The sequence below is a fragment of the Squalius cephalus genome (genome assembly GCF_949319135.1).
Source record: "Squalius cephalus genome assembly, chromosome: 7".
In the NCBI taxonomy this organism is placed as follows: domain Eukaryota; kingdom Metazoa; phylum Chordata; class Actinopteri; order Cypriniformes; family Leuciscidae; genus Squalius; species Squalius cephalus.
In genome coordinates this window covers 47380547-47400605 of record NC_137128.1, presented here as the reverse complement: position 1 = coordinate 47400605, position 20059 = coordinate 47380547, and the positions used below count along the sequence as shown (strand labels likewise).

The 20059-nt window shown below is 41.9% G+C and overlaps 3 protein-coding genes across 4 annotated transcripts in view; 1 reads left to right on the top strand and 2 right to left on the bottom strand.

Annotated features, from left to right (window-relative positions):
- Positions 1 to 35, top strand: part of LOC307161977 (ankyrin repeat domain-containing protein 34B) — a 4550-nt gene extending 4515 nt beyond the window's left edge. The window contains exon 2 of the mRNA XM_079876990.1: positions 1 to 35. This exon is cut by the window's left edge and continues 1162 nt beyond it. The gene's annotated coding sequence lies outside the window, so the exon portion shown is untranslated.
- Positions 36 to 2976: 2941 nt separating this feature from the next.
- On the bottom strand, positions 2977 to 8645 carry LOC307162258 (uncharacterized protein). The gene is made up of 2 exons (XM_079877470.1): positions 8285 to 8645; positions 2977 to 4699 (listed from the first exon to the last, which is right to left on the bottom strand). Exons 1-2 carry the CDS (start codon positions 8550 to 8552, stop codon positions 3819 to 3821), a joined length of 1149 nt encoding a protein of 382 aa, XP_079733596.1. The 5' UTR covers positions 8553 to 8645; the 3' UTR covers positions 2977 to 3818.
- Positions 8646 to 12167: 3522 nt separating this feature from the next.
- LOC307161590 (uncharacterized protein) lies at positions 12168 to 19133 on the bottom strand. 2 transcript variants are annotated; one of them, XM_079876443.1, is made up of 3 exons: positions 18780 to 19133; positions 13567 to 14349; positions 12168 to 13388 (listed from the first exon to the last, which is right to left on the bottom strand). In XM_079876443.1, the coding sequence occupies exons 1-3, from the start codon at positions 19045 to 19047 to the stop codon at positions 13306 to 13308; spliced, it is 1134 nt and encodes a 377-aa protein (XP_079732569.1). In that variant the 5' UTR covers positions 19048 to 19133; the 3' UTR covers positions 12168 to 13305. The 2 variants fall into 2 exon arrangements, with proteins under 2 accessions (XP_079732569.1, XP_079732570.1); XM_079876444.1 differs by having other exon boundaries at positions 13597 to 14349.
- Between the last annotated feature and the right edge of the window lie 926 nt (positions 19134 to 20059).

Sequence of the window (20059 nt, the reverse complement as noted above, 5' to 3'; positions counted from 1 at the left end):
CAAAAAACTAATTTTGACACTAAAAAAAGAGAACATGCCACTAAATAACTTAATAAATGTAAATAAATAAATAACCTGACTTATTGCTGGTTGGTTATTAAATTTGTTTTTTTGATAAATGTAAATAAATAGGATTTTTTAAATTTATTTATTTGTATCAGTCTTACTGCTGATTTGTTATTTACAATTTTATTGCCACTAAATTAATTAATAAATGTACATAAATAAACAAGGAGAAAAAATAACCTGGCTGGCTATTATTATTTTTATAAAAATAAAACCACCAAACAACTTTGACAATTAAATATTATTAACTTGAACACTGTTTTAGGAAGATAAATAAAGAAGAAAAAAATCATCTGATTTATTGCTGGTTGGTTATTATCAAAAAACATTTAGCCTCTAAATAAATGACATTTAAAAAAAACAGAAAAAAAAAACAGACTTATTTTAACCTGATTATTTATTTGGGTGATTATTAAAAATAAATGAATAAATCAACATGAAACCAAATTTGCAACTCTTTTAACTCCCACAATCTATTTTTTTCTATTTGAAATTACCATGTCATAATTAGATATTATTAAAAATCACACACACATGCACGCTCACACACACACACACACAGAAATTAAGCTGTTAATAAGTTTGTTCAATCTGAAAATAAGAGTTTAATGAGAAAAAACCTGAATGTGAAATAAACAGCACAGCTGCACAAATGCATCAATACAGATATGCATTTATTTAACCCATAAATGTCAACACATTAAAGAAATGTTAAAACGTTCATATTCTGTGAGCAGGAAAATGTATTCAAACAATCAGCGTCGCTCGATGGATCATGAACCCTGGGTTAACAGCTTTAGGAAGCCTGGAGTTTCACGACTGCAATCTGAAACCGCAAGTTCAAACGCAGCAACTCGGAAAGATCAATCATCATAATCATAATCTCAACAGCACTTACCTTTTACTTAAAGAGAACGTACTTAAATATTCATGAACTTTGTCAAATGACACCTTCGGAAACCACTAGAGTGTGTTAACTGGAGTAACAAGAGACGAGGCAACATTTCCACAGACGGATGGTCAGTTATTAAAACATGCGCATCACATGCTGTACTTGCCTAACAACAAATGTTCATATTAACTTAAAATATAACTCGTAAATAAATAACCCAGGGTTTACAAATATACAGTCATGATTACTGAGGGTTAATCCAGGGTCAAATCTGTGACCGGAAACACAGAGCAAGATCCCTGAGGATTACGTCAACGCGTTTGATCGACAATCTCAAGTGTGAAATTCAGATTAAAGTGAATATGATAAAACATTAAAGATCCAAACATCAGCTTTCAGCATCAGGCCTGTTTCACACACGCGTCCAACATTATCACATCATATTTTATGTATTATTCTGCTTGTTCTTTTTTATAGCGCTTTGAGTACAAGAACGGCACATTACAAATTAAATATATTATTATTATTATTAATAACAAATGTATGACACATTAAATATTTCATAAAAAATTATAAGTGGATTAGCAGTGTTCAACTCAACTAGAGGTCCCTGGGTTTTGATCACTTCTTTTCTGGGGAAAGACAAACATAAAGGAAAGAAAAAAAAAAAAAAAAAAGTTGAAAAGCAAAATATTATCTCATGGAGGAATATTTACTAAGTAATCTGCTATTTTGTAGAGGAGGAAATTTGGAGCCAAATTACAGGGGGCTAAAAATTACTTTAGAAAGATGACAGCATCATTAATTTAGTTTTACACAGACACTGATAGATATATTAGTGAAATCTGTTGACTTTTGTAATCTTTGATGCATTATATACCAACAGTGACAGTTCAAATATGGGGAAAAAGCACTTGTCATGACTTCCTCCCTAAAGTTTGCATGTCTGTAACTCAAGAAGTATTAAACATATCTTAAAATCCTTTTAAATTCTGGTTCCTAACAAACTTTTCTTTTGATATCTTCAGTTTTAAGGTCCAATATGGTCCAGTTTCAGAGATATGGGGATCTCAATGTGGCTCCAAGAGTAAATTGTTCAATTGTACACAGCCATTTCCATGGTCAAAAAACAGATTTGGGTCACTCTTCATACAGCTGATACTTTTTTCTTTTAAAGTGGAATATCTGAAGAACAAATAATGTTGAAACTAGAAATGCATTGTTTCCCCCCATAAAAACAATTGGATCCGATAGAACATTTCTGAGTGCCATAAATTATCTTTTTCCAAAGTTTGCATGCCTTTAACTCAAGAAGTATTAAAGATATCTCAGTATGATTTTACATTCTGGTTCTTAATAAACTTTCCTTTTGGTATCTTCATTTTTAAGGCCCAATATGGTTCAATCCCACAGATATTGGGATCTCAATTCAGCTCCAAGTCCAAATTATTGAATTTTACCCATTTTCAATGGTTTATTGAAGTGAATCCCGGTAATATAACCCTTTCCTAGAAGGTGTGACATTCATTTCAAACATGTGGTTATGATTTAAATTCTTGATAGCTTCAGAAGCTGTAATAATATCCTTTCTTCCAAATATCTCTAAAACTGATTAAAATATTTATATCTTTCAAGTCATTTTTAGCTTGCTGTAATTTAACTCCAAATCTGAATGAAATGAAAAAATGTCATTTTGATCCTCCTCTACAGAACAGTGGATTACTCAGACAATATACAGTCATGAAATGTAATATTTTGGCTTTCAAGGCTCTTTATGTTTGTCTTTCACCAGAACTAATATTAACAAAATAAAAAATTTGAGCCGGGAAAGTTTCTGAATTTCATCATGATACTATGATAGTTTTTATTAATATTTTGAATTAGTTTTTATTTTTATATTTTCTGCTTTCAATTACATTTTATTTGAAGTTTTGTTTTATTATTTATATTTATATATATATATATATATATATATATATATATATATATATATATATATATATATTTTTTTTTTTTTTACAAATTTGGTAATACTATACAATAAGGTCCCATTAGTTAAGGTTAGTTAATGCTTTAATTAACAATGAGCAACACATCTGTTACAGTATTTATTAACCTTTGTTAACATTAGTTAATAAAAACACAACTGTTCATTGTTAGTTCATGTTATCCCAGGTCCATTAAATAATGCGACCAAAAATGCTACCAAAATTATTAAAAAATACTTCCAAAAAGATATGGGGCAAAAAAAGTCTCAGAATAAATTTTTCATTTTTCCCGTATATCAGCACGTTTGCAAATGTGAAAATGATTTTATAGGCCAACAAACAATTCAATAAACAATAAGTTAATAGGCTATTAACTTGCATTTTAGACACAATATTGTCAATATAATATAATATTCGTATAATATTCGTTAATATTCGTTTTTGAACGAATCATTCAAATGAATGACTTGACGACTCACTAAGTCACTTCTGCTTTGTGCCTGAATGAATCAGCCGTTTTGAACAAATCGGATGAGTGAATGATTCAATGACTCACTCGTTAAGCCAATGATTTGCCGCCACCTACTGGTGGTTTCAGTATCATTTCATTTTTGCTGAGGGACTGAGTACCGAAAGTTGTTTTATGGTCAAGTTTAACGATGATAACCCTGGGTATTGTTACAAACTTGATCCTAATGAAACATTATTTTCATGGCAAGGGAGAAGTTGCATAATAAAGGTGTAAGATGTGTGAAACAGGCCTTAATGCAGAAATGCAACAGAAGCTAATATCAACACTTACAATTCTAAGAAATCTCACTTTGAGACACAATATGAAAAACCCTGTGTGTGTGTGGTCGTGTCCAGGTTCATCATCTCTGTCCGCTGTGCAAGCGCACGTGTCTGAGACAGTTGTCCTGTCTGGAGAAGGTCTTACCGCACAGCTGACAGCGGAAGGGTTTCTCACCCGTGTGCACTAGTCTGTGTGTTAAAAGACGGGTCCTCTGTGTGAAGCCTTTTCCGCACTCCTCACATCGGAAGGGTTTCTCACCCGTGTGCACTAGTCTGTGTGTTAACAGCCGAGTCCTCTGTGAAAAGCCTTTCCCGCACTCCTCACATCGGAAGGGTTTGTGTCCTGTGTGATTGCCGGCATTCAGACTCTGTGGGAGCGTTTTGGGCAAACACGAGCTTGAATGTGAGGATGGGAGTGTGTTGAACGGCGTTGAGTCAGACGAGCTCGTTGTGGGGGAGTGTCTGTGGGAATCCTGAAAATTCAAGTCGTATTCAATGTCTGGAACACCAAAGCTCTCGTTCTGCAGAACAGCGAATAAACCAGACTGACTCGACGTGGTCATCGGATCCTCCATCCCATATGGATCTGTAAAATTCTGGGAATGTTGCTGTGACTCCATAAGACTTTCCGGATGGTCGAACGCTTTCCCTGAACACCATAAACGAGAGTTTCCGTCATGGCAGTGGTTTTGTCCTTCACACTTCTGCTTTGCTTGAACTTGATTCAGTGTCTGATCCACAAGTTCTTCCACCTGTTCGATCTTCATCTCAAACTCCAGTCCGCTGAGCTCCTCTTCCTCCGGTTCCTTCAGCGGCGTCACAGACTCTTCTTGTTTCAAAAGCTGTGAATTCACATCCGCCGCATGTGAAAAGTGAGGTTTCTCCTCTGAGAGATTCTTCACAGTGATCTTTTCCTGGCTGTGTTGATCAGTCTGAGCTTCCCGCGAATGAGCCGTTACACCTGTCGAGAAGTCATATGTCAATATGATGTTTTAATTCAAATTCTACAACAAAACAACTAGTTCCTAGTCTAAACAATCATTAGGCTAATGAACCATATTCCTTGGTGCAAAAATAGCTTGATTATAATTATCTAAACTGAAATATTTTTTGAAAACTGGTGATGTTTATTGTTCGCAAACAGAGAACATAACGGATGTATCAGAGAAGGATGTTGTGGCGAGGGGGGCGTGGGAATGAGAAGTCTGCAGTAGGGGAACGAGTGTGGAGACGAGCGGGGATAATGAGGTCAGGTACATGATAATTAACTAGTCTCTAATTCCAGTGATTGGCGGAGAGGTGGGATATAAGCGCCCCACAGACCTGGGACAGGGAGAGAGAGACTCATGCACTGACTGTGTTTGGACTGTTTATGTTGTGATTATACGAGGCAGTGTGCCGACAGAGTCTCTTTTCTATTTTTGATTTTGGGAGTGAATAAAGACTGTTTGCTCACCACTCGGACTTCGTCATTTATATCTCTGAACGTTCTCCCGAGACGAAGAACTCAAGCCATGAGGCCAGCTCAGCCAACGCCGCTACCGGACCCGGTCAAGTCACTCGCCGGTCTTCATCAGACTCAACATCAGGTGCTGATGGACCTCAGGATGGAACAAGAGGATCGCTTCACCTGCTGGTCCAAGTGCAGGAAGAAGACCAGTGGGTCATCCAGAGGTTACTCAGCCAGGAGTTCCCCTCGGACGAACCCCCCACCGTCGCCCACGTCCCGCTGGTGAAGATGGTTCCACAGGACCACCCAAAGGAGTTTGTGGACCTCTTTGAAATAAGAGGCATGTGGGTGGGTGCGCACCCAATGACCGATGCGCCTGATCCCACTGCTGTCCGGGGAGGCACAGGTTGCAGAGCAACAGGTACCTGTAGCGAACCTCCTGGCCTTTGACGATCTAAAGCAGGTCATCCTTCAACGGGTCGGTTGCTACCCTGAACAACATTGTCAGTGCTTCCTCTCAGTGGAGCTGGCCTTTTGTCATGGCCTAACAGCTCCGGGACGCTTGCAGCAAGTGGCTGATGGCTGAAACAATGGAGCAGTTAATTGCTCGGCTTCCATGTGGAACGGGTGAGTGGGTCCAGTGCCACCGCCCGGCATCACTGAATCAGGCCATCCAGCTGGCTGAGGATCATCTGGTGCTGGCCCCGGGGCCGGCATGCCCCTCCCTAATCTCTCTCTCTCCAACCCCTCTCTTTCTGCTCTCTCGCCCTATTCCTGCTCCCAGGTAACGAAGTATCACGCCTCCTCGAACCCCACAGCGGGGAAGTTATTTCCAGGGGGCTAGATCTGCGACACGAGAGGCCCTGCTGGAGATGCAGGGACCCGGGTCATTTCTAGGACTGGCGTCCAGTAATGGAGATGGGAACGGTGATCCAGGTCACTGACTCCCCCGTGGGCTGACCCCGATCAAACTGGATGATCAAACAGCCAATCAGAGTTCTCTATCTCACTCACGGCCTAACGCCGATTCTACATGTTGAATTGGCAAAAAAACAACAATATCCGACTAGAGTCAACGGTGCGGAACACAAGTCGGCCAATGCTTAAACACAGCCTGATGCTGCCCGATGGCTGACCGTTGGCTTGGTGTGCTTGGCTTTGAAGAGGCTTGGGAGGAGGGGCCTCCAAACAGCCGTAGTGAAATTCAGTATGTCATGGACTCTGGAGAATTTGCTCCAAGCACAGACAAAGTCAGCTGTACAACAGAGGAACGCAACAGCATCTAGATCTAAGTTTTAAGGCAAGGAACTTTTGTGGTTGCACGATTGGGGAGTTGGGGATCTCGATTATGAGGTAAGACGAACAGACAGGGGTGATTCATGTCAAATTTATCATCTCAATCTTTTAAAAGGCTGGAATGAGGTGAGGTCGGTTGAGTTAGCAACAGCCGTTCCGACAGAGGAAGATCTCGGGCCAGCAGCAGCTGTCAAAACCAAACCGCTTGCTCCGGGGGGAGATCACCTCTCGCCTCTCAGATTTAGCAAAGTTGCAAGCAGCTGTTTTAGATGTTTTCACCCCTGCCTGGTCGCACAGACCTCATACAGCACCATATTGAAACAATCCCCGGGGGAAACGGCACGCAGCCATCCCTGTACTTTACCTGAACACAAGAAAAAAGTGGTACAGGACGAATTAAAGGCCATGCTAGAGTTTAGAGTAATAGAAGAACCGCATAGCGACTGGACGAGCCCTAGCCTGGGAAAACCCAGGCGAACTTCCGGCAAATTTAGATTTGCTCTGCAAGTCAGTCTGGCCAAGAGCCCATTCAAGCCCATTTCCAATCTTTCCAAATCTTGGCACCAATCACAAACGTTGAGGCGGGTTTTACACGATGACGATCGCTCTGATTGGTTTAGGAATTGCACCTAGACGCATTTGAGCGACGTCCGTTGGTGACGCCCCTTTGGAAATGGGATGTTTGGGATGGAATGAAGCTTCCCCAGACCCACTCTCAGTGACGACTGAGAAGGGTCTGGTGTAAACCAGGCTAGGCGAGCCCGATAGTTTTGGTACAATAGAAGGGGGAATGTCGTGTCAAAATTCAATGCTTATCCAATGCCCCAAGTTGATGAGCTGTTAGGTTAGGCACTGGATTTGACAAAAGGGTACTGGCAGATCCCCTCATCACCATTATCCAAAGAAAAATAGCCTTCACAACGGCATTCAGATTACACCAATTTATTACTCTTCAGTTCAGGGCTCCCGCCACCTTGCAGGCCGGATGGGTTTGAAAAGAAGACATGTGTAACAGTTTGTTGTTAACAGTTACTATTTTTACTAACATTACAGAAAAGTAACATATTTCAAATATATTTTTTATTTATAAAACATTTCCTTATATTTTATTATTATATAGTATTATATTTCTATAATATTAGTTTTAACAAATATAAAAGTCACCATATATGTATATAAAAATATTAGATATTTATATATTAAAGTAAATATATAATAAACAATTCTATGGTAATATATACAGTAGTCAAATATTGAAGTGGATAAAAACCTTTCAACAAAGTTACATGAATTTTGAACAATACTCGTTCTTGTCTTAGGACAATTTTGATGAACTTTTTTGATCCACTTCAAATGTGTACTACTGTATATATATATTGTTTTGCAGATTTGTGCTATTGTGGGGATTCTATTCACCATGCAATATAAACATAATGGTGATTTTTATATTTATATAATCTATCTATATCTATATATATATCAGCCTTGAATTGTTTTTATTACATTTAAATTTAGCCCCCCCCCCAACTGCCCCCCCATCCCCCAACACACACACTCTCTCTCTCTCTCACACACACACACACAGACTAACACACAAAATCCCCCCCGTCAACTGCCCCCCCATCCCCCAATACACACACACACACACGCTCTCTCTCTCTCTCTCTCACACACACACACACGCTCTCTCTCTCTCTCTCACACACACACACACACACACCCTCTCTCGACTCTCACTCACACACACAAAAACACAGTATGATGTTTTTTGATCTGATTAAGTCACCAGCTCAGACTCACTCGTGTCCATGATCTCCACCTGTACGCCGACAGAGCATCTCTCAGCAGTGACTCTCAGTAGTTTAGTCTTCAGCCCCTGGATCTCCTGGTTCCTCCTCCGGATCTCCTGATGAAGAGCTGCAGCCTCTTCCTCCAGCAACTGACTGATCTCCGCCGCGGCCGCCTTCATGATCGCGGAGATCTGAGTCTGGAACATCCCCGCGGAGCTCATCTCGCTATCCAAGCTCTCTGCAGTTACATTACTATGGAGAAACACACAATCCACCATTGCTGCTTCCTGCTCACTCGGGGGCGTGACGTGTTTCCGGTGAACTGTGGAGCTTTTAGGACACGCTCACAAAAGTAAAAGACACGCGAGCAGCGGCAGGTCCAAAATAGACAATTGTGAGGAAAGGCGCATTGAATGATAACTCATTTTACACGATTTATGAATTTTCAAAAGCTATTTTATAGTAAAAACACAAGAAACAGCGTCAAATACACAGCGAGAGTCTTTTCACTTTTCTTGAAAAAGACAGACTAAAAAAATGTGTACTTAAATATTTGGTCCCACTTTATATTAAGTGGCTTTAAGTACTATGTACTTACAAAGAAAAATAAGTACAATGTACTTATTTGTGTACAGGTTGTATTGTAAAACACTTGCTGCTATTGAGGTGTGATACGGGTAAGGTTAGGACAGGTGTGGTGGTATGGGTGGGTTTAAGGTGTCAGGGAAGGGTCAACTGTGTAATTACAAATGTAATTACATAAATTAATTACAGCTGTAATTACATGCAGGTATTTTCAAAATACAGTGTAAAAACATGCATGTACACAATAAGTCCATTGTATCAAATTATTAATTCCAATGTAAGTACATAGTACTTAAAGCCACTTAATATAAAGTGGGACCAAATATTTAAAGACAATACTTACATGAAGACATTTATGATTTTCTCAATATAAAGTTTTATTTTATTTATTTAAACATTTATTTATCTACAATTTGACATACTGTTGTACTGTAGTTTAAGCATTTCTTATTTCTTCATTAGTTATTGGACATGATACTGTCCTGCGAGCATCTCAAGATTAAAGGGTTTGTTCACCCAAAAATTTAAATTCTGTCATTAATTACTCACCCTCATGTCGTTCCAAACCCGTACGACTTCCGTCTTCAAACACTAATGATGATACTTAAAATGAAATCTAAGAGATTTCTGTCAGTCCCTTGACAGTCCATGAAACTACCACTAATGCTTTAAAAAAGTTCATAGAGATTGTAAAACTAATCCATATGAACTGAGTGGTTTAATCAAAAAAAAATTCTTAAAGCTGCAGTCGGCAAGATTTTTTTGATCATATTCACTGAAACCGACACTATGCTCCGACAGAACAACATAAATCAGCTGATTTTAGAAAAAAAACCCCGCCCTTCTGCCTCCGCTCCCGGTTCTTCTGGTCCAATCAGCGCAGGGCTGAGTGAGATCTGACTGTCAATCACAGTTCGTGCACACGCCACAGATAACCCCTCCCCGCGCACGTTACAACATCACATGCACACGCATGAAGTTCGCAGGTGTGTTGGATTGTACAAAGCATGATGGCGGAGAGAAAATCTACTAACATGCTTCCAATTGCTATTTTGCAAGTTCTCCCACTTGGAAATCATGGAGGGGTCTGAAATTGTCATCGTAGGCGCATGTCCACTGTGAGAGACATAATCTAAAAAAAAAATCCAGAAATCACAATATATAATTTAACTATTTATTTGTATGATACAGCTGCAAATAAGTATTTGAACACCTGTCTATCAGCTAGAATTCTGACCCTCAAAGACCTGTTAGTCTGCCTTTAAAATGTCCACCTCCACTCCATTTATTATTCTAAATTAGATGCACCTGTTTGAGGTCATTAGCTGCATAAAGACACCTGTCCACCCCATACAATCAGTAAGAATCCAACTACTAACATGGCCAAGACCAAAGAGCTGTCCAAAGACACTAGAGACAAAATTGTACACCTCCACAAGGCTGGAAAGGGCTACGGGGAAATTGCCAAGCAGCTTGGTGAAAAAAGGTCCTCTGTTGGAGCAATCATTAGAAAATGGAAGAAGCTAAACATGACTGTCAATCTCCCTCGGACTGGGGCTCCATGCAAGATCTCACCTCGTGGGGTCTCAATGATCCTAAGAAAGGTGAGAAATCAGCCCAGAACTACACGGGAGGAGCTGGTCAATGACCTGAAAAGAGCTGGGACCACCGTTTCCAAGGTTACTGTTGGTAATACACTAAGACGTCATGGTTTGAAATCATGCATGGCACGGAAGGTTCCCCTGCTTAAACCAGCACATGTCAAGGCCCGTCTTAAGTTTGCCAATGACCATTTGGATGATCCAGAGGAGTCATGGGAGAAAGTCATGTGGTCAGATGAGACCAAAATAGAACTTTTTGGTCATAATTCCACTAAACGTGTTTGGAGGAAGAAGAATGATGAGTACCATCCCAAGAACACCATCCCTACTGTGAAGCCTGGGGGTGGTAGCATCATGCTTTGGGGGTGTTTTTCTGCACATGGGACAGGGCGACTGCACTGTATTAAGGAGAGGATGACTGGGGCCATGTATTGCGTCAGTTAGAGCATTGAAGATGGGTCGAGGCTGGGTCTTCCAACATGACAATGACCCGAAGCACACAGCCAGGATAACCAAGGAGTGGCTCTGTAAGAAGCATATCAAGGTTCTGGCGTGGCCTAGCCAGTCTCCAGACCTAAACCCAATAGAGAATCTTTGGAGGGAGCTCAAACTCCGTGTTTCTCAGCGACAGCCCAGAAACCTGACTGATCTAGAGAAGATCTGTGTGGAGGAGTGGGCCAACATCCCTCCTCAGTGTGTGCAAACCTGGTGAAAAACTACAGGAAACGTTTGACCTCTGTAATTGCAAACAAAGGCTACCGTACCAAATATTAACATTGATTTTCTCAGGTGTTCAAATACTTATTTGCAGCTGTATCATACAAATAAATAGTAAAAAAATCATACATTGTGATTTCTGGATTTTTTTTTCTAGATTATGTCTCTCACAGTGGACATGCACCTACGATGACAATTTCAGACCCCTCCATGATTTCCAAGTGGGAGAACTTGCAAAATAGCAGGGTGTTCAAATACTTATTTTCCTCACTGTATATGTCCCACAATGCAGTACGATTGTGACGTCACCACAAATCTCGTCTAATCACCACCACAAACAAACAACTCTATGATATATTAAATATATATATTTTTTGATTTAAAACAACCCACACACACCTATATACATTTGGATGCTGCATTAAACAAATTCTTAAAGGGAAAAAATGTAAATAATAAATCGACTCCACAGCTGATTCCAAGTGATCAAGGGCTTAGGATGTTCCAGTTCAGCCCATTGCAGTTTCCCCCAGTAGTGGGCACTCGTGCATCGTAAGCAATGACGTACATCCGAGTGAACGAGACGGAGGGAAGTTAGCGAGCGAAGGGCATGACAATTTTGGACTGGAACGCAGTCCATGGTGTTGATCGATGCTGAAGAGACGGACGCATTCACAGAAAATCTGGTGCACACGCACTGACGAGCACAAACTCGATGGGAGGGGCATGAGGGTTGTAAACATTCAAAATTTTGGCTAAGTCCCCTCAATCTGCCAGACATGCCGACTGCAGCTTTAAGAGACTCGATCACTTTATACTGTACGATAAACAGATTTTATTCACATATACACATTCATCTATGCACACATCAGATATGGTAAAGGAAGCTCAAGCATGTTTACTTGAAGTGAGAGAACCAGTGAGGTTCATTCTCGTGTTACGCAGCACGTTTGAGCTTCAGCAAGGACCAATGAGAGGCGGGAAGCGGCGAACGTTTAACACACACTTTATTAAATAATATAAACAAATACAAAACAAAAGACGGCAGCCCCTTACGGATGACTGCCGCCACACATCAGAGTCCTGCACGGGTCCGATTTTGTAAATCCGCACCCGCCCGTACCCGCAGCGCTTAAAGCCGCACCCGACCCGTTTTTCCGACAGCAGCACTAATTAAAATCCGCACCCGACCCGACCTGTTTAAAATAGCACCGACCACCCGACCCACAACCGAAATAAAATCAGTTTAGACTATCACATTATAGACACACTTACAAAAATGTTTATTGCCAGGTCATAGAGAAGTTATTACACGACCATTAACAGCCGAAGCTGTCAGAAGGCCGGTACATGAAGAACATGGCTAACGTTACCACAAAACTGAGTAGCCTAATAACATTTTACCAATCGAACAGACGCGGCTACAACACTATATGCCACGCAATTTCTTCTAGCCTACATCTGACAATTTAGTGCTCAAACACGCCCTGCACACCACACACACTTAACAGGGTTAAATCTGAAAAATACTCTTCGATAGAATGGCTTGGTTTGTTCCCACAGTTATCTGTGCTTCCTCAGCGATGAAGTTCCACATCTGCGGCTATCCAACACGAAAATGCAGCAAAGCCTTTCACAATATTGTTTTCTTCAGATGACTCCAAATTTCTCCCACACACTGGACTTGATTTTTGATGACGTATTGTCGACAACTTTACCATCTCCACTAGCTATTCTTTTCTTCAACTCCTCAGTATCCATCTCGACGACTACGAGCGGATCGCGCGTGCGGTTATGATGAATTTTTAAAAGTGAAAGTAGGTATAGAGATCCTGGGAGGGCGTGGGCACAAATAAACTGATGTGGATTTTAATTTATTTTGAATTATTAACTTGAAATACAGGCATATGTTTGTAGATGTGTTCCTAAAAATATGCATATATTTTTACGTTCGCATGTGATTGTTTTAAACCCGTGTTTAGCCCGTGTCGTACCCGAACCCGTGCAGGACTCTGCCCCACATAATAAAACAGAAACATAAATCCAGGCCTGTCCTCTCTCGTCCCTCACTGTCTTCGCTCCTCCTTTTATGCTTCCGCTCCTCCGTGAGAGATACGATACGATACGGTTAGTCGGGCCGGTGACGCTCATCAGCAATCACGCCATCGGCTTCTCTCACGGCCCTCGGCCTCGTCCTGATCGCCACAAGGCCTTAATGACGATATGCAACAGAAGCTAATATCAACACAGTAACAATTCTAAGAAATCTCACTTTGAGACACGATATGAAAAACCCTGTGTGTGTGTGATCGTGTCCAGGTTCATCATCTCTGTCCGCTGTGCAAGCGCATGTGTCTGAGACAGCTGTCCTGTCTGGAGAAGGTCTTACCGCACAGCTGACAGCGGAAGGGTTTCTCACCCGTGTGCACTAGTCTGTGTGTTAAAAGACGCTTCCTCTGTGTGAAGCCTTTCCCGCACTCCTCACACTGGAAGGGTTTTTCGTCCATGTGCACTAGTTTGTGTGTTAATAGCCGGCCCCTCTGTGGGAAGCTTTTCCCGCACTCCTCACATCGGAAGGGTTTGGGGCCTGTGTGCTTGCCGGCATTCAGAGTTTTGGGCAAACACGAGCTTGAATGTGAGGATGGGAGTGTGTTGAACGGTGTCGAGTCAGACTCGCTCGTGCTGGGTGAGCTTCTATAGGAATCCTGAAGATTCAAGTCGTATTCAATGTCTGCAACACCAACACTCTCGTTTTGCAGAACAGCCAATAAACCGGACTGAGTCGACGCAGTAATCGAATCCTCAATTCCATATGGATCTGCAAAATTATGGGAATGTTGTTCCGACTCCATAAGACTTTCCGGATGGTCGAACGCTTTCCCTGAACACCATAAACGAGTGTTTCCGTCATGGCAGCGGTTTTGTCCTTTAAACTTCTGCTTTGCCTGAACTTGATTCACTTTCTGATCCACATGTTCTTCCACCTGTTCGATCTTCATCTCAAACTCCAGTCCGCTGAGCTCCTCCTCCTTCGGTTCCTTCAGCGGCATCATAGACTCTTCTTGCTTCAGCTGCTGTGAAAAGTGAGGTTTCTCCTCTGAGAGATTCTTCACAACGACCTTTTCCTGGCTGTGTTGATCAGTCTGAACTTCCCGCGAATGAGCCGTTACACCTGTCGAGAAGTCATATGTAAATAAGATGTTATAAGAGGTCTAAAATTTATAAGCATGTCAGTATTAGTTGAATTTCATGTTAATATATCAAGCTGCTAGAATTATTAAGCTAATGAACCATATTACCTGATGAAAAAATAGCTTGATTATAATTATTAAAACTGAAATATTTTTGAAAACTGGTGATGTTTATTGTTCGCAAACAGAGAACATAACGGATGTATCAGAGAAGGATGTTGTGGCGAGGGGGGCATGGGAATGAGAAGTCTGCAGTAGGGGAACGAGTGTGGAGACGAGTGGGGATAAGGAGGTCAGGTACATGATAATTAACTAGTCTCTAATTCCAGTGATTGGCGGAGAGGTGGGATATAAGCGCCCCACAGACCTGGGACAGGGAGAGAGAGACTCATGCACTGACTGTGTTTGGATCGTTTATGTTTTGATTATACGAGCCAATGTGCCGACAAAGTTTATTTTCTATTTTTGATTTTGGGAGTGAATAAAGACTGTTTGCTCACCACTCGGACTTCGTCATTTATATCTCTGAACGTTCTCCCGAGACGAAGAACTCAAGCCATGAGGCCAGCTCAGCCAACGCCGCTTGCGGACCCGGTCAAGTCGCTCGCCGGTCTTCATCAGACTCAACATCAGGTGCTGATTAGAGATGTGACGGTGATAATTATTCTCCCACCGGTTAATCGACTTGTGACAACACCGGTATTACCGGTTTCATCGTAGGGGTGGGGGGTGTTAGAGTGATGTCATATTTTTTTTTACATGGCGTCAATTCATCATTCGTATTGAGTTTGATTGACATGCGATCTGACCAATCAAATTCCACAATTTTTGTGCAACAAAGCAGTCAGAAGAGTTATTGATTAACTTCGGATTTGAACTTGGCTTTAACTGAGGCAATCTGTCACGACACATTAAAGAGCCAAAAAAATGGTAGGCCTATTTTTGTTTGACTGACCAAATTTGAAAGTTGAGACTTTGTTTCATATTAAATATTACCTGCTCGGTCCTGTCTTTCAGCGCATTGTCAGTGTCCTCTATTTTTCACTGCTTGAGATCATGTTGAGAACAATAACGCCCTATTTGAGGGTAATAGGGTGCGATTTCGAATTCAACCACAGTGTGTGAATGGTGGGTTCGTTATTATTCATGAAAAACGCAAAAGACGCGATCTCTTCCCATGCAGTCAAAATTAACGGGAGACCTTTGTTCTTTGATTAACATTAATGACACTCCATCTGACACGCGTCACATTTTCTCACAAATCTCTACATTCATTTATGATATTATTTAAATCATTTGCTCTTATGAGGACATTCAACAAAACGGACATTTTGGCATAATTTGTGTGTGTTATGTTTTGTTCAAGGCCGAAAAGAGAACTCGATACTGACGCGCGTCTTTTCCGTGTGTGCGTGTGTGTAGCAGGACTTACAGCGCGGTCTCTTGTTTTGTCGTGCTTGAATGGTTAAGCGTGATCATACAACAGCCAACTGGTGACAGAAAATACGGATACTGCGTAATTAATTGCTTTAAAAAAATTTTTTGCGGTGCTGCGGTGGGCAAGTGATGAAACCGGTGTTGCGACTGAACACCGTGTAACACCGGTAACACCGACTATCGTGCCAAGCCTAGTGCTGATGGACCTCAGGATGGAACAAGAGGATCGCTTCACCTGCTGGTCCAAGTGCAGGAAGAAGACCAGTGGGTCATCCAGAGGTTACTCAGCCAGGAGTTCCCCTCGGACGAACCCCCCACTGTCGGACGAGTCTCGCTGGTGAAAATGGCTCCACAGGACCACCCAAAGGAGTTTGTGGACCTCTTTGAAATAAGAGGCATGTGGGTGGGTGCGCACCCAATGGCCGTGCGCCTGATCCCACTGCTGTCCGGGGAGGCACAGGTGGCAGAGCAACAGGTACCTGTAGCGAACCTCCTGGCCTATGACGATCTAAAGCGGGTCATCCTTCAACGGGTCAGTTGCTACCCTGAACAACATTGTCAGTGCTTCCTCTCAGTGGAGCTGGCCTTTAGTCATGGCCTAACAGCTCCGGGACGCTTGCTGCAAGTGGCTGATGGCCGAAACAAGCGACGTTTAGGGAGTGGCCGATCTGGTGGCACTGGAGCAGTTCATTGCTCGGCTTCCACAAGTACTGGTTGAGTGGGTCCAGTGCCACTGCCTGGCATCAATGAATCAGGCCATCCAGCTGGCAGAGGATCATCTGGTGCCCCTCCCTAATCTCTCTCTCTCCAACCCCTCTCCTGCCCTATTCCTGCTCCCAGGTAATGAAGTAGCACGCCTACGGACGTTTTTTCCAGGGGGCTAGATCTGCGACACGAGGGGGCCTGTCGGAGATGTGGGGACCCGGGTCATTTCTAGGACTGGTGTCCAGTAATGGAGGTTGGAACGTTGATCCGGGTCCCCGACTCCCTGTGGGCTGCCCCCGATCAAGCTGGGCTGAACCAAATACTTGTGAGTATTAAGGGGGGGTACATGTGAGGCTTTGGTGGGGGTGTGAAGCAGATTTAAGCAAATATATTCGCCATTCAAAAAGGGAAAGTAAAACTAAGAATGCAGGTTTACAAACCATAAACAAAGCAGTGCTTGCATACCGTTTTGAATATCAATCATGCAGATCACGTTCTTTATTCCCCTCCACTCATCTTATTGTGAAAATATTGGTAAAAGAATGCTCAGGTAATATTACGTAAAATTAGAACAGCATTCGGTCTGTGCTGTCATGACTTTTATGTTGGCTTGGTGTGCTTGGCTTTAAAGAGGCTCGGGAGGAGGGGCCTCCAAACAGCCGTAGTGAAATTCAGTATGTCATGGACTCTGAGCAAAACTCCACATGTTGGGCGGCTCTCCATGGAGAATTTCCCAAAACCAAAAAGGAGGTGAGACAGTTACTGGTGCAGGTGGGATATTATAGGAGATATTTATTACTAATTATTCCGCGCTCACCAGCCCGCTGACTGATCTCACTAAAAAGGAAGCACCAGATCCGGTCCAGTGGACAGAGCTGTGCCAAGGTTGTGTAAAGGTTGCTCTGTCAGCGGCGGGCCAGTGCTGAATCTGAGTCCAAAGCTCTCAAACAGAGAGACCAGATACAGCATCAATGGAAAAGAGTGTTTGGCCGTCCTCACCCTCTGTTATTACCTACTGGGATGGGAATTCAATCTCTGTTCGGACCATTCGCCCCTCTAGTGGCTCCACCGTATGAAGGGCTCCAACGCGTGGATCACCGTTAGCATTTAGCTTAACAGCCATTTAAGTTCAAGTCCACATGTCAGAGGCGTAGATGGCTGTAGGCGACTTGCTCTCTAGAAATGGGGGGGGGGGGGAGTCGAGTGGTGGACGTTGTGGCGAGGGGGGCATGGGAATGAGAAGTCTGCAGCGGGAGAACGAGTGTGGAGACGAGCGGGGATAAGGAGGTCAGATACATGATAATTAACACCTGTCTCTAATTCCAGTGATTGGCGGAGAGGTGGGATATAAACGCCCCACAGACCTGGGACAGGGAGCAGTAGCACCTCACTGCAGTACACGAGATCCAGGGGGCGGAGTTGGATCCAGATCTAAGGGGTGGAGATTGGTGGGGGTGGAGATGGGTGGGTTTAGGGATCAGGGGGTGGAGATGGGTAGGTTTAAGTATATGTAAGGTGGGAGGAGTTGGATCCAGATCCAACTCCTCCCCCTGGATTTCGTGTTCTGCAGTGAGGACCATCTCACAGGGAGAGAGAGACTCATGCACTGAATGTGTTTGGACTGTTTATGTTGTGATTATACGAGGCAGTGTGCCGACAGAGTCTCTTTTCTATTTTTAATTCTGGGAGTGAATAAAGACTGTTTGCTCACCACTCAGACTTCTTCATCATTTCTATCTGTAGAGTTGTAAAAAGTACTGACTTCTATGTAAAAATTTCTATATTATTAGTTTTAACATAAATATAAAAGTCACCATATAAAACCATTCTATTTTTATATATTCAAATAAATATAATAAAAAAAATTATATGGTAATATTTATTTAAAAACTAACATTATATAAATATAATGATTAGTAAAAAAAAAACATAATTAGTAAAAAAATTAAATGTGTGTATACACTCCCCTAACCCCTAAACACATACTCTCTCTCTCACTCTCTCTCTCTCACACACTCACTCTCTCTCTCTCTCTCACACACACACATACACTTTCTGTCACACACTCACTCACTCACTCACTCACTCACACTCTCTCTCTCTCTCTCTCTCTCTCACACACACACATACACATACACACACACACACACACACACACACACACACACACGCTCTTTCTCTCTCTCTCTCACACACACACACACACACACACACACAAAAACACAATATGATGTTTTTTGATCTGATTAAGTCACCAGCTCAGACTCACTCGTGTCCATGATCTCCACCTGTACGCCGACAGAGCATCTCTCAGCAGTGACTCTCAGTAGTTTAGTCTTCAGCCCCTGGATCTCCTGGTTCCTCCTCCGGATCTCCTGATGAAGAGCTGCAGCCTCTTCCTCCAGCAACTGACTGATCTCTGCCGCGGCCGCCTTCATGATCGCGGAGATCTGAGTCTGAAACATCCCCGCGGAGCTCATCTCGCTATCCAAGCTCTCTGCAGTTACATTACTATGGAGAAACACACAATCCACCATTGCTGCTTCCTGCTCACTCGGGGGCGTGACGTGTTTCCGGTGAACTGTGGAGCTTTTAGGACACGCTCACCAAAGTAAAAGACACGCGAGCAGCGGCAGGTCCAAAATAGACAATTATGAGGAAAGACGCAACGAATGATAACTCATTTTACACGATTTATTAATTTTCAAAAGCTATTTTATAGTAAAAACACAAGAAAATAAGATACTACAGCGTCAAATACACTGCGAGAGTCTTTTCACATCATTAATACTTTTATTGAACAAGACAGACGAAAAAAAAAGTGCAGTTAAAAATCTAAAGACTTACATAAAGCCATTTCTGTATATGATTTTCTCTATATTAAGTTTTGTTTTATTTATTTAAACGTAATTTATTTATTTGTATTTATTTCTATATTTCTTTAATAAATGTTATATTTTTTATTGAAAGATTTATTATTGGATATATTATTTATTCATTAGATATTGGACATGATACCGTTGTGCGAGCATCTCAACATTAAAGGGTTTGTTCACCCCAAAAAATGAAAATTCTGTCATTAATTACTCACCCTCATGTCGTTCCAAACCCGTAAGACTTTCGTTCATCTTCAAACACTAATGAAGATAATTTAAATGAAATCTGAAAGATTTCTGTCAGTCCCTTGACAGTCCATGTAACTACCACTTTTAATGCTTAAAAAAGTTCATAAACAGATAAAACAAATCCATATGAACTGAGTGGTTTAATCCAAATTTTCTAAAGAGACTCGGTTGTTTTATCTGATTGAGACGAAATTTTGCCATTTATTCACATATAAACATTCATCTACAAACACTTCAGATATGGTAAAAGGAAGTTCAAGCATATTCGACTGACGTGCAAGAACCAATGAGGTTCATTCTCGTGTTACGCAGCACGTTTGAGCTTCACCGAGAACCAATGAGGTTCATTCTCGTGTTACGCAGCACGTTTGAGCTTCAGCAAGAACCAATGAGGTTCATTCTTGTGTTACGCAGCACGTTTGAG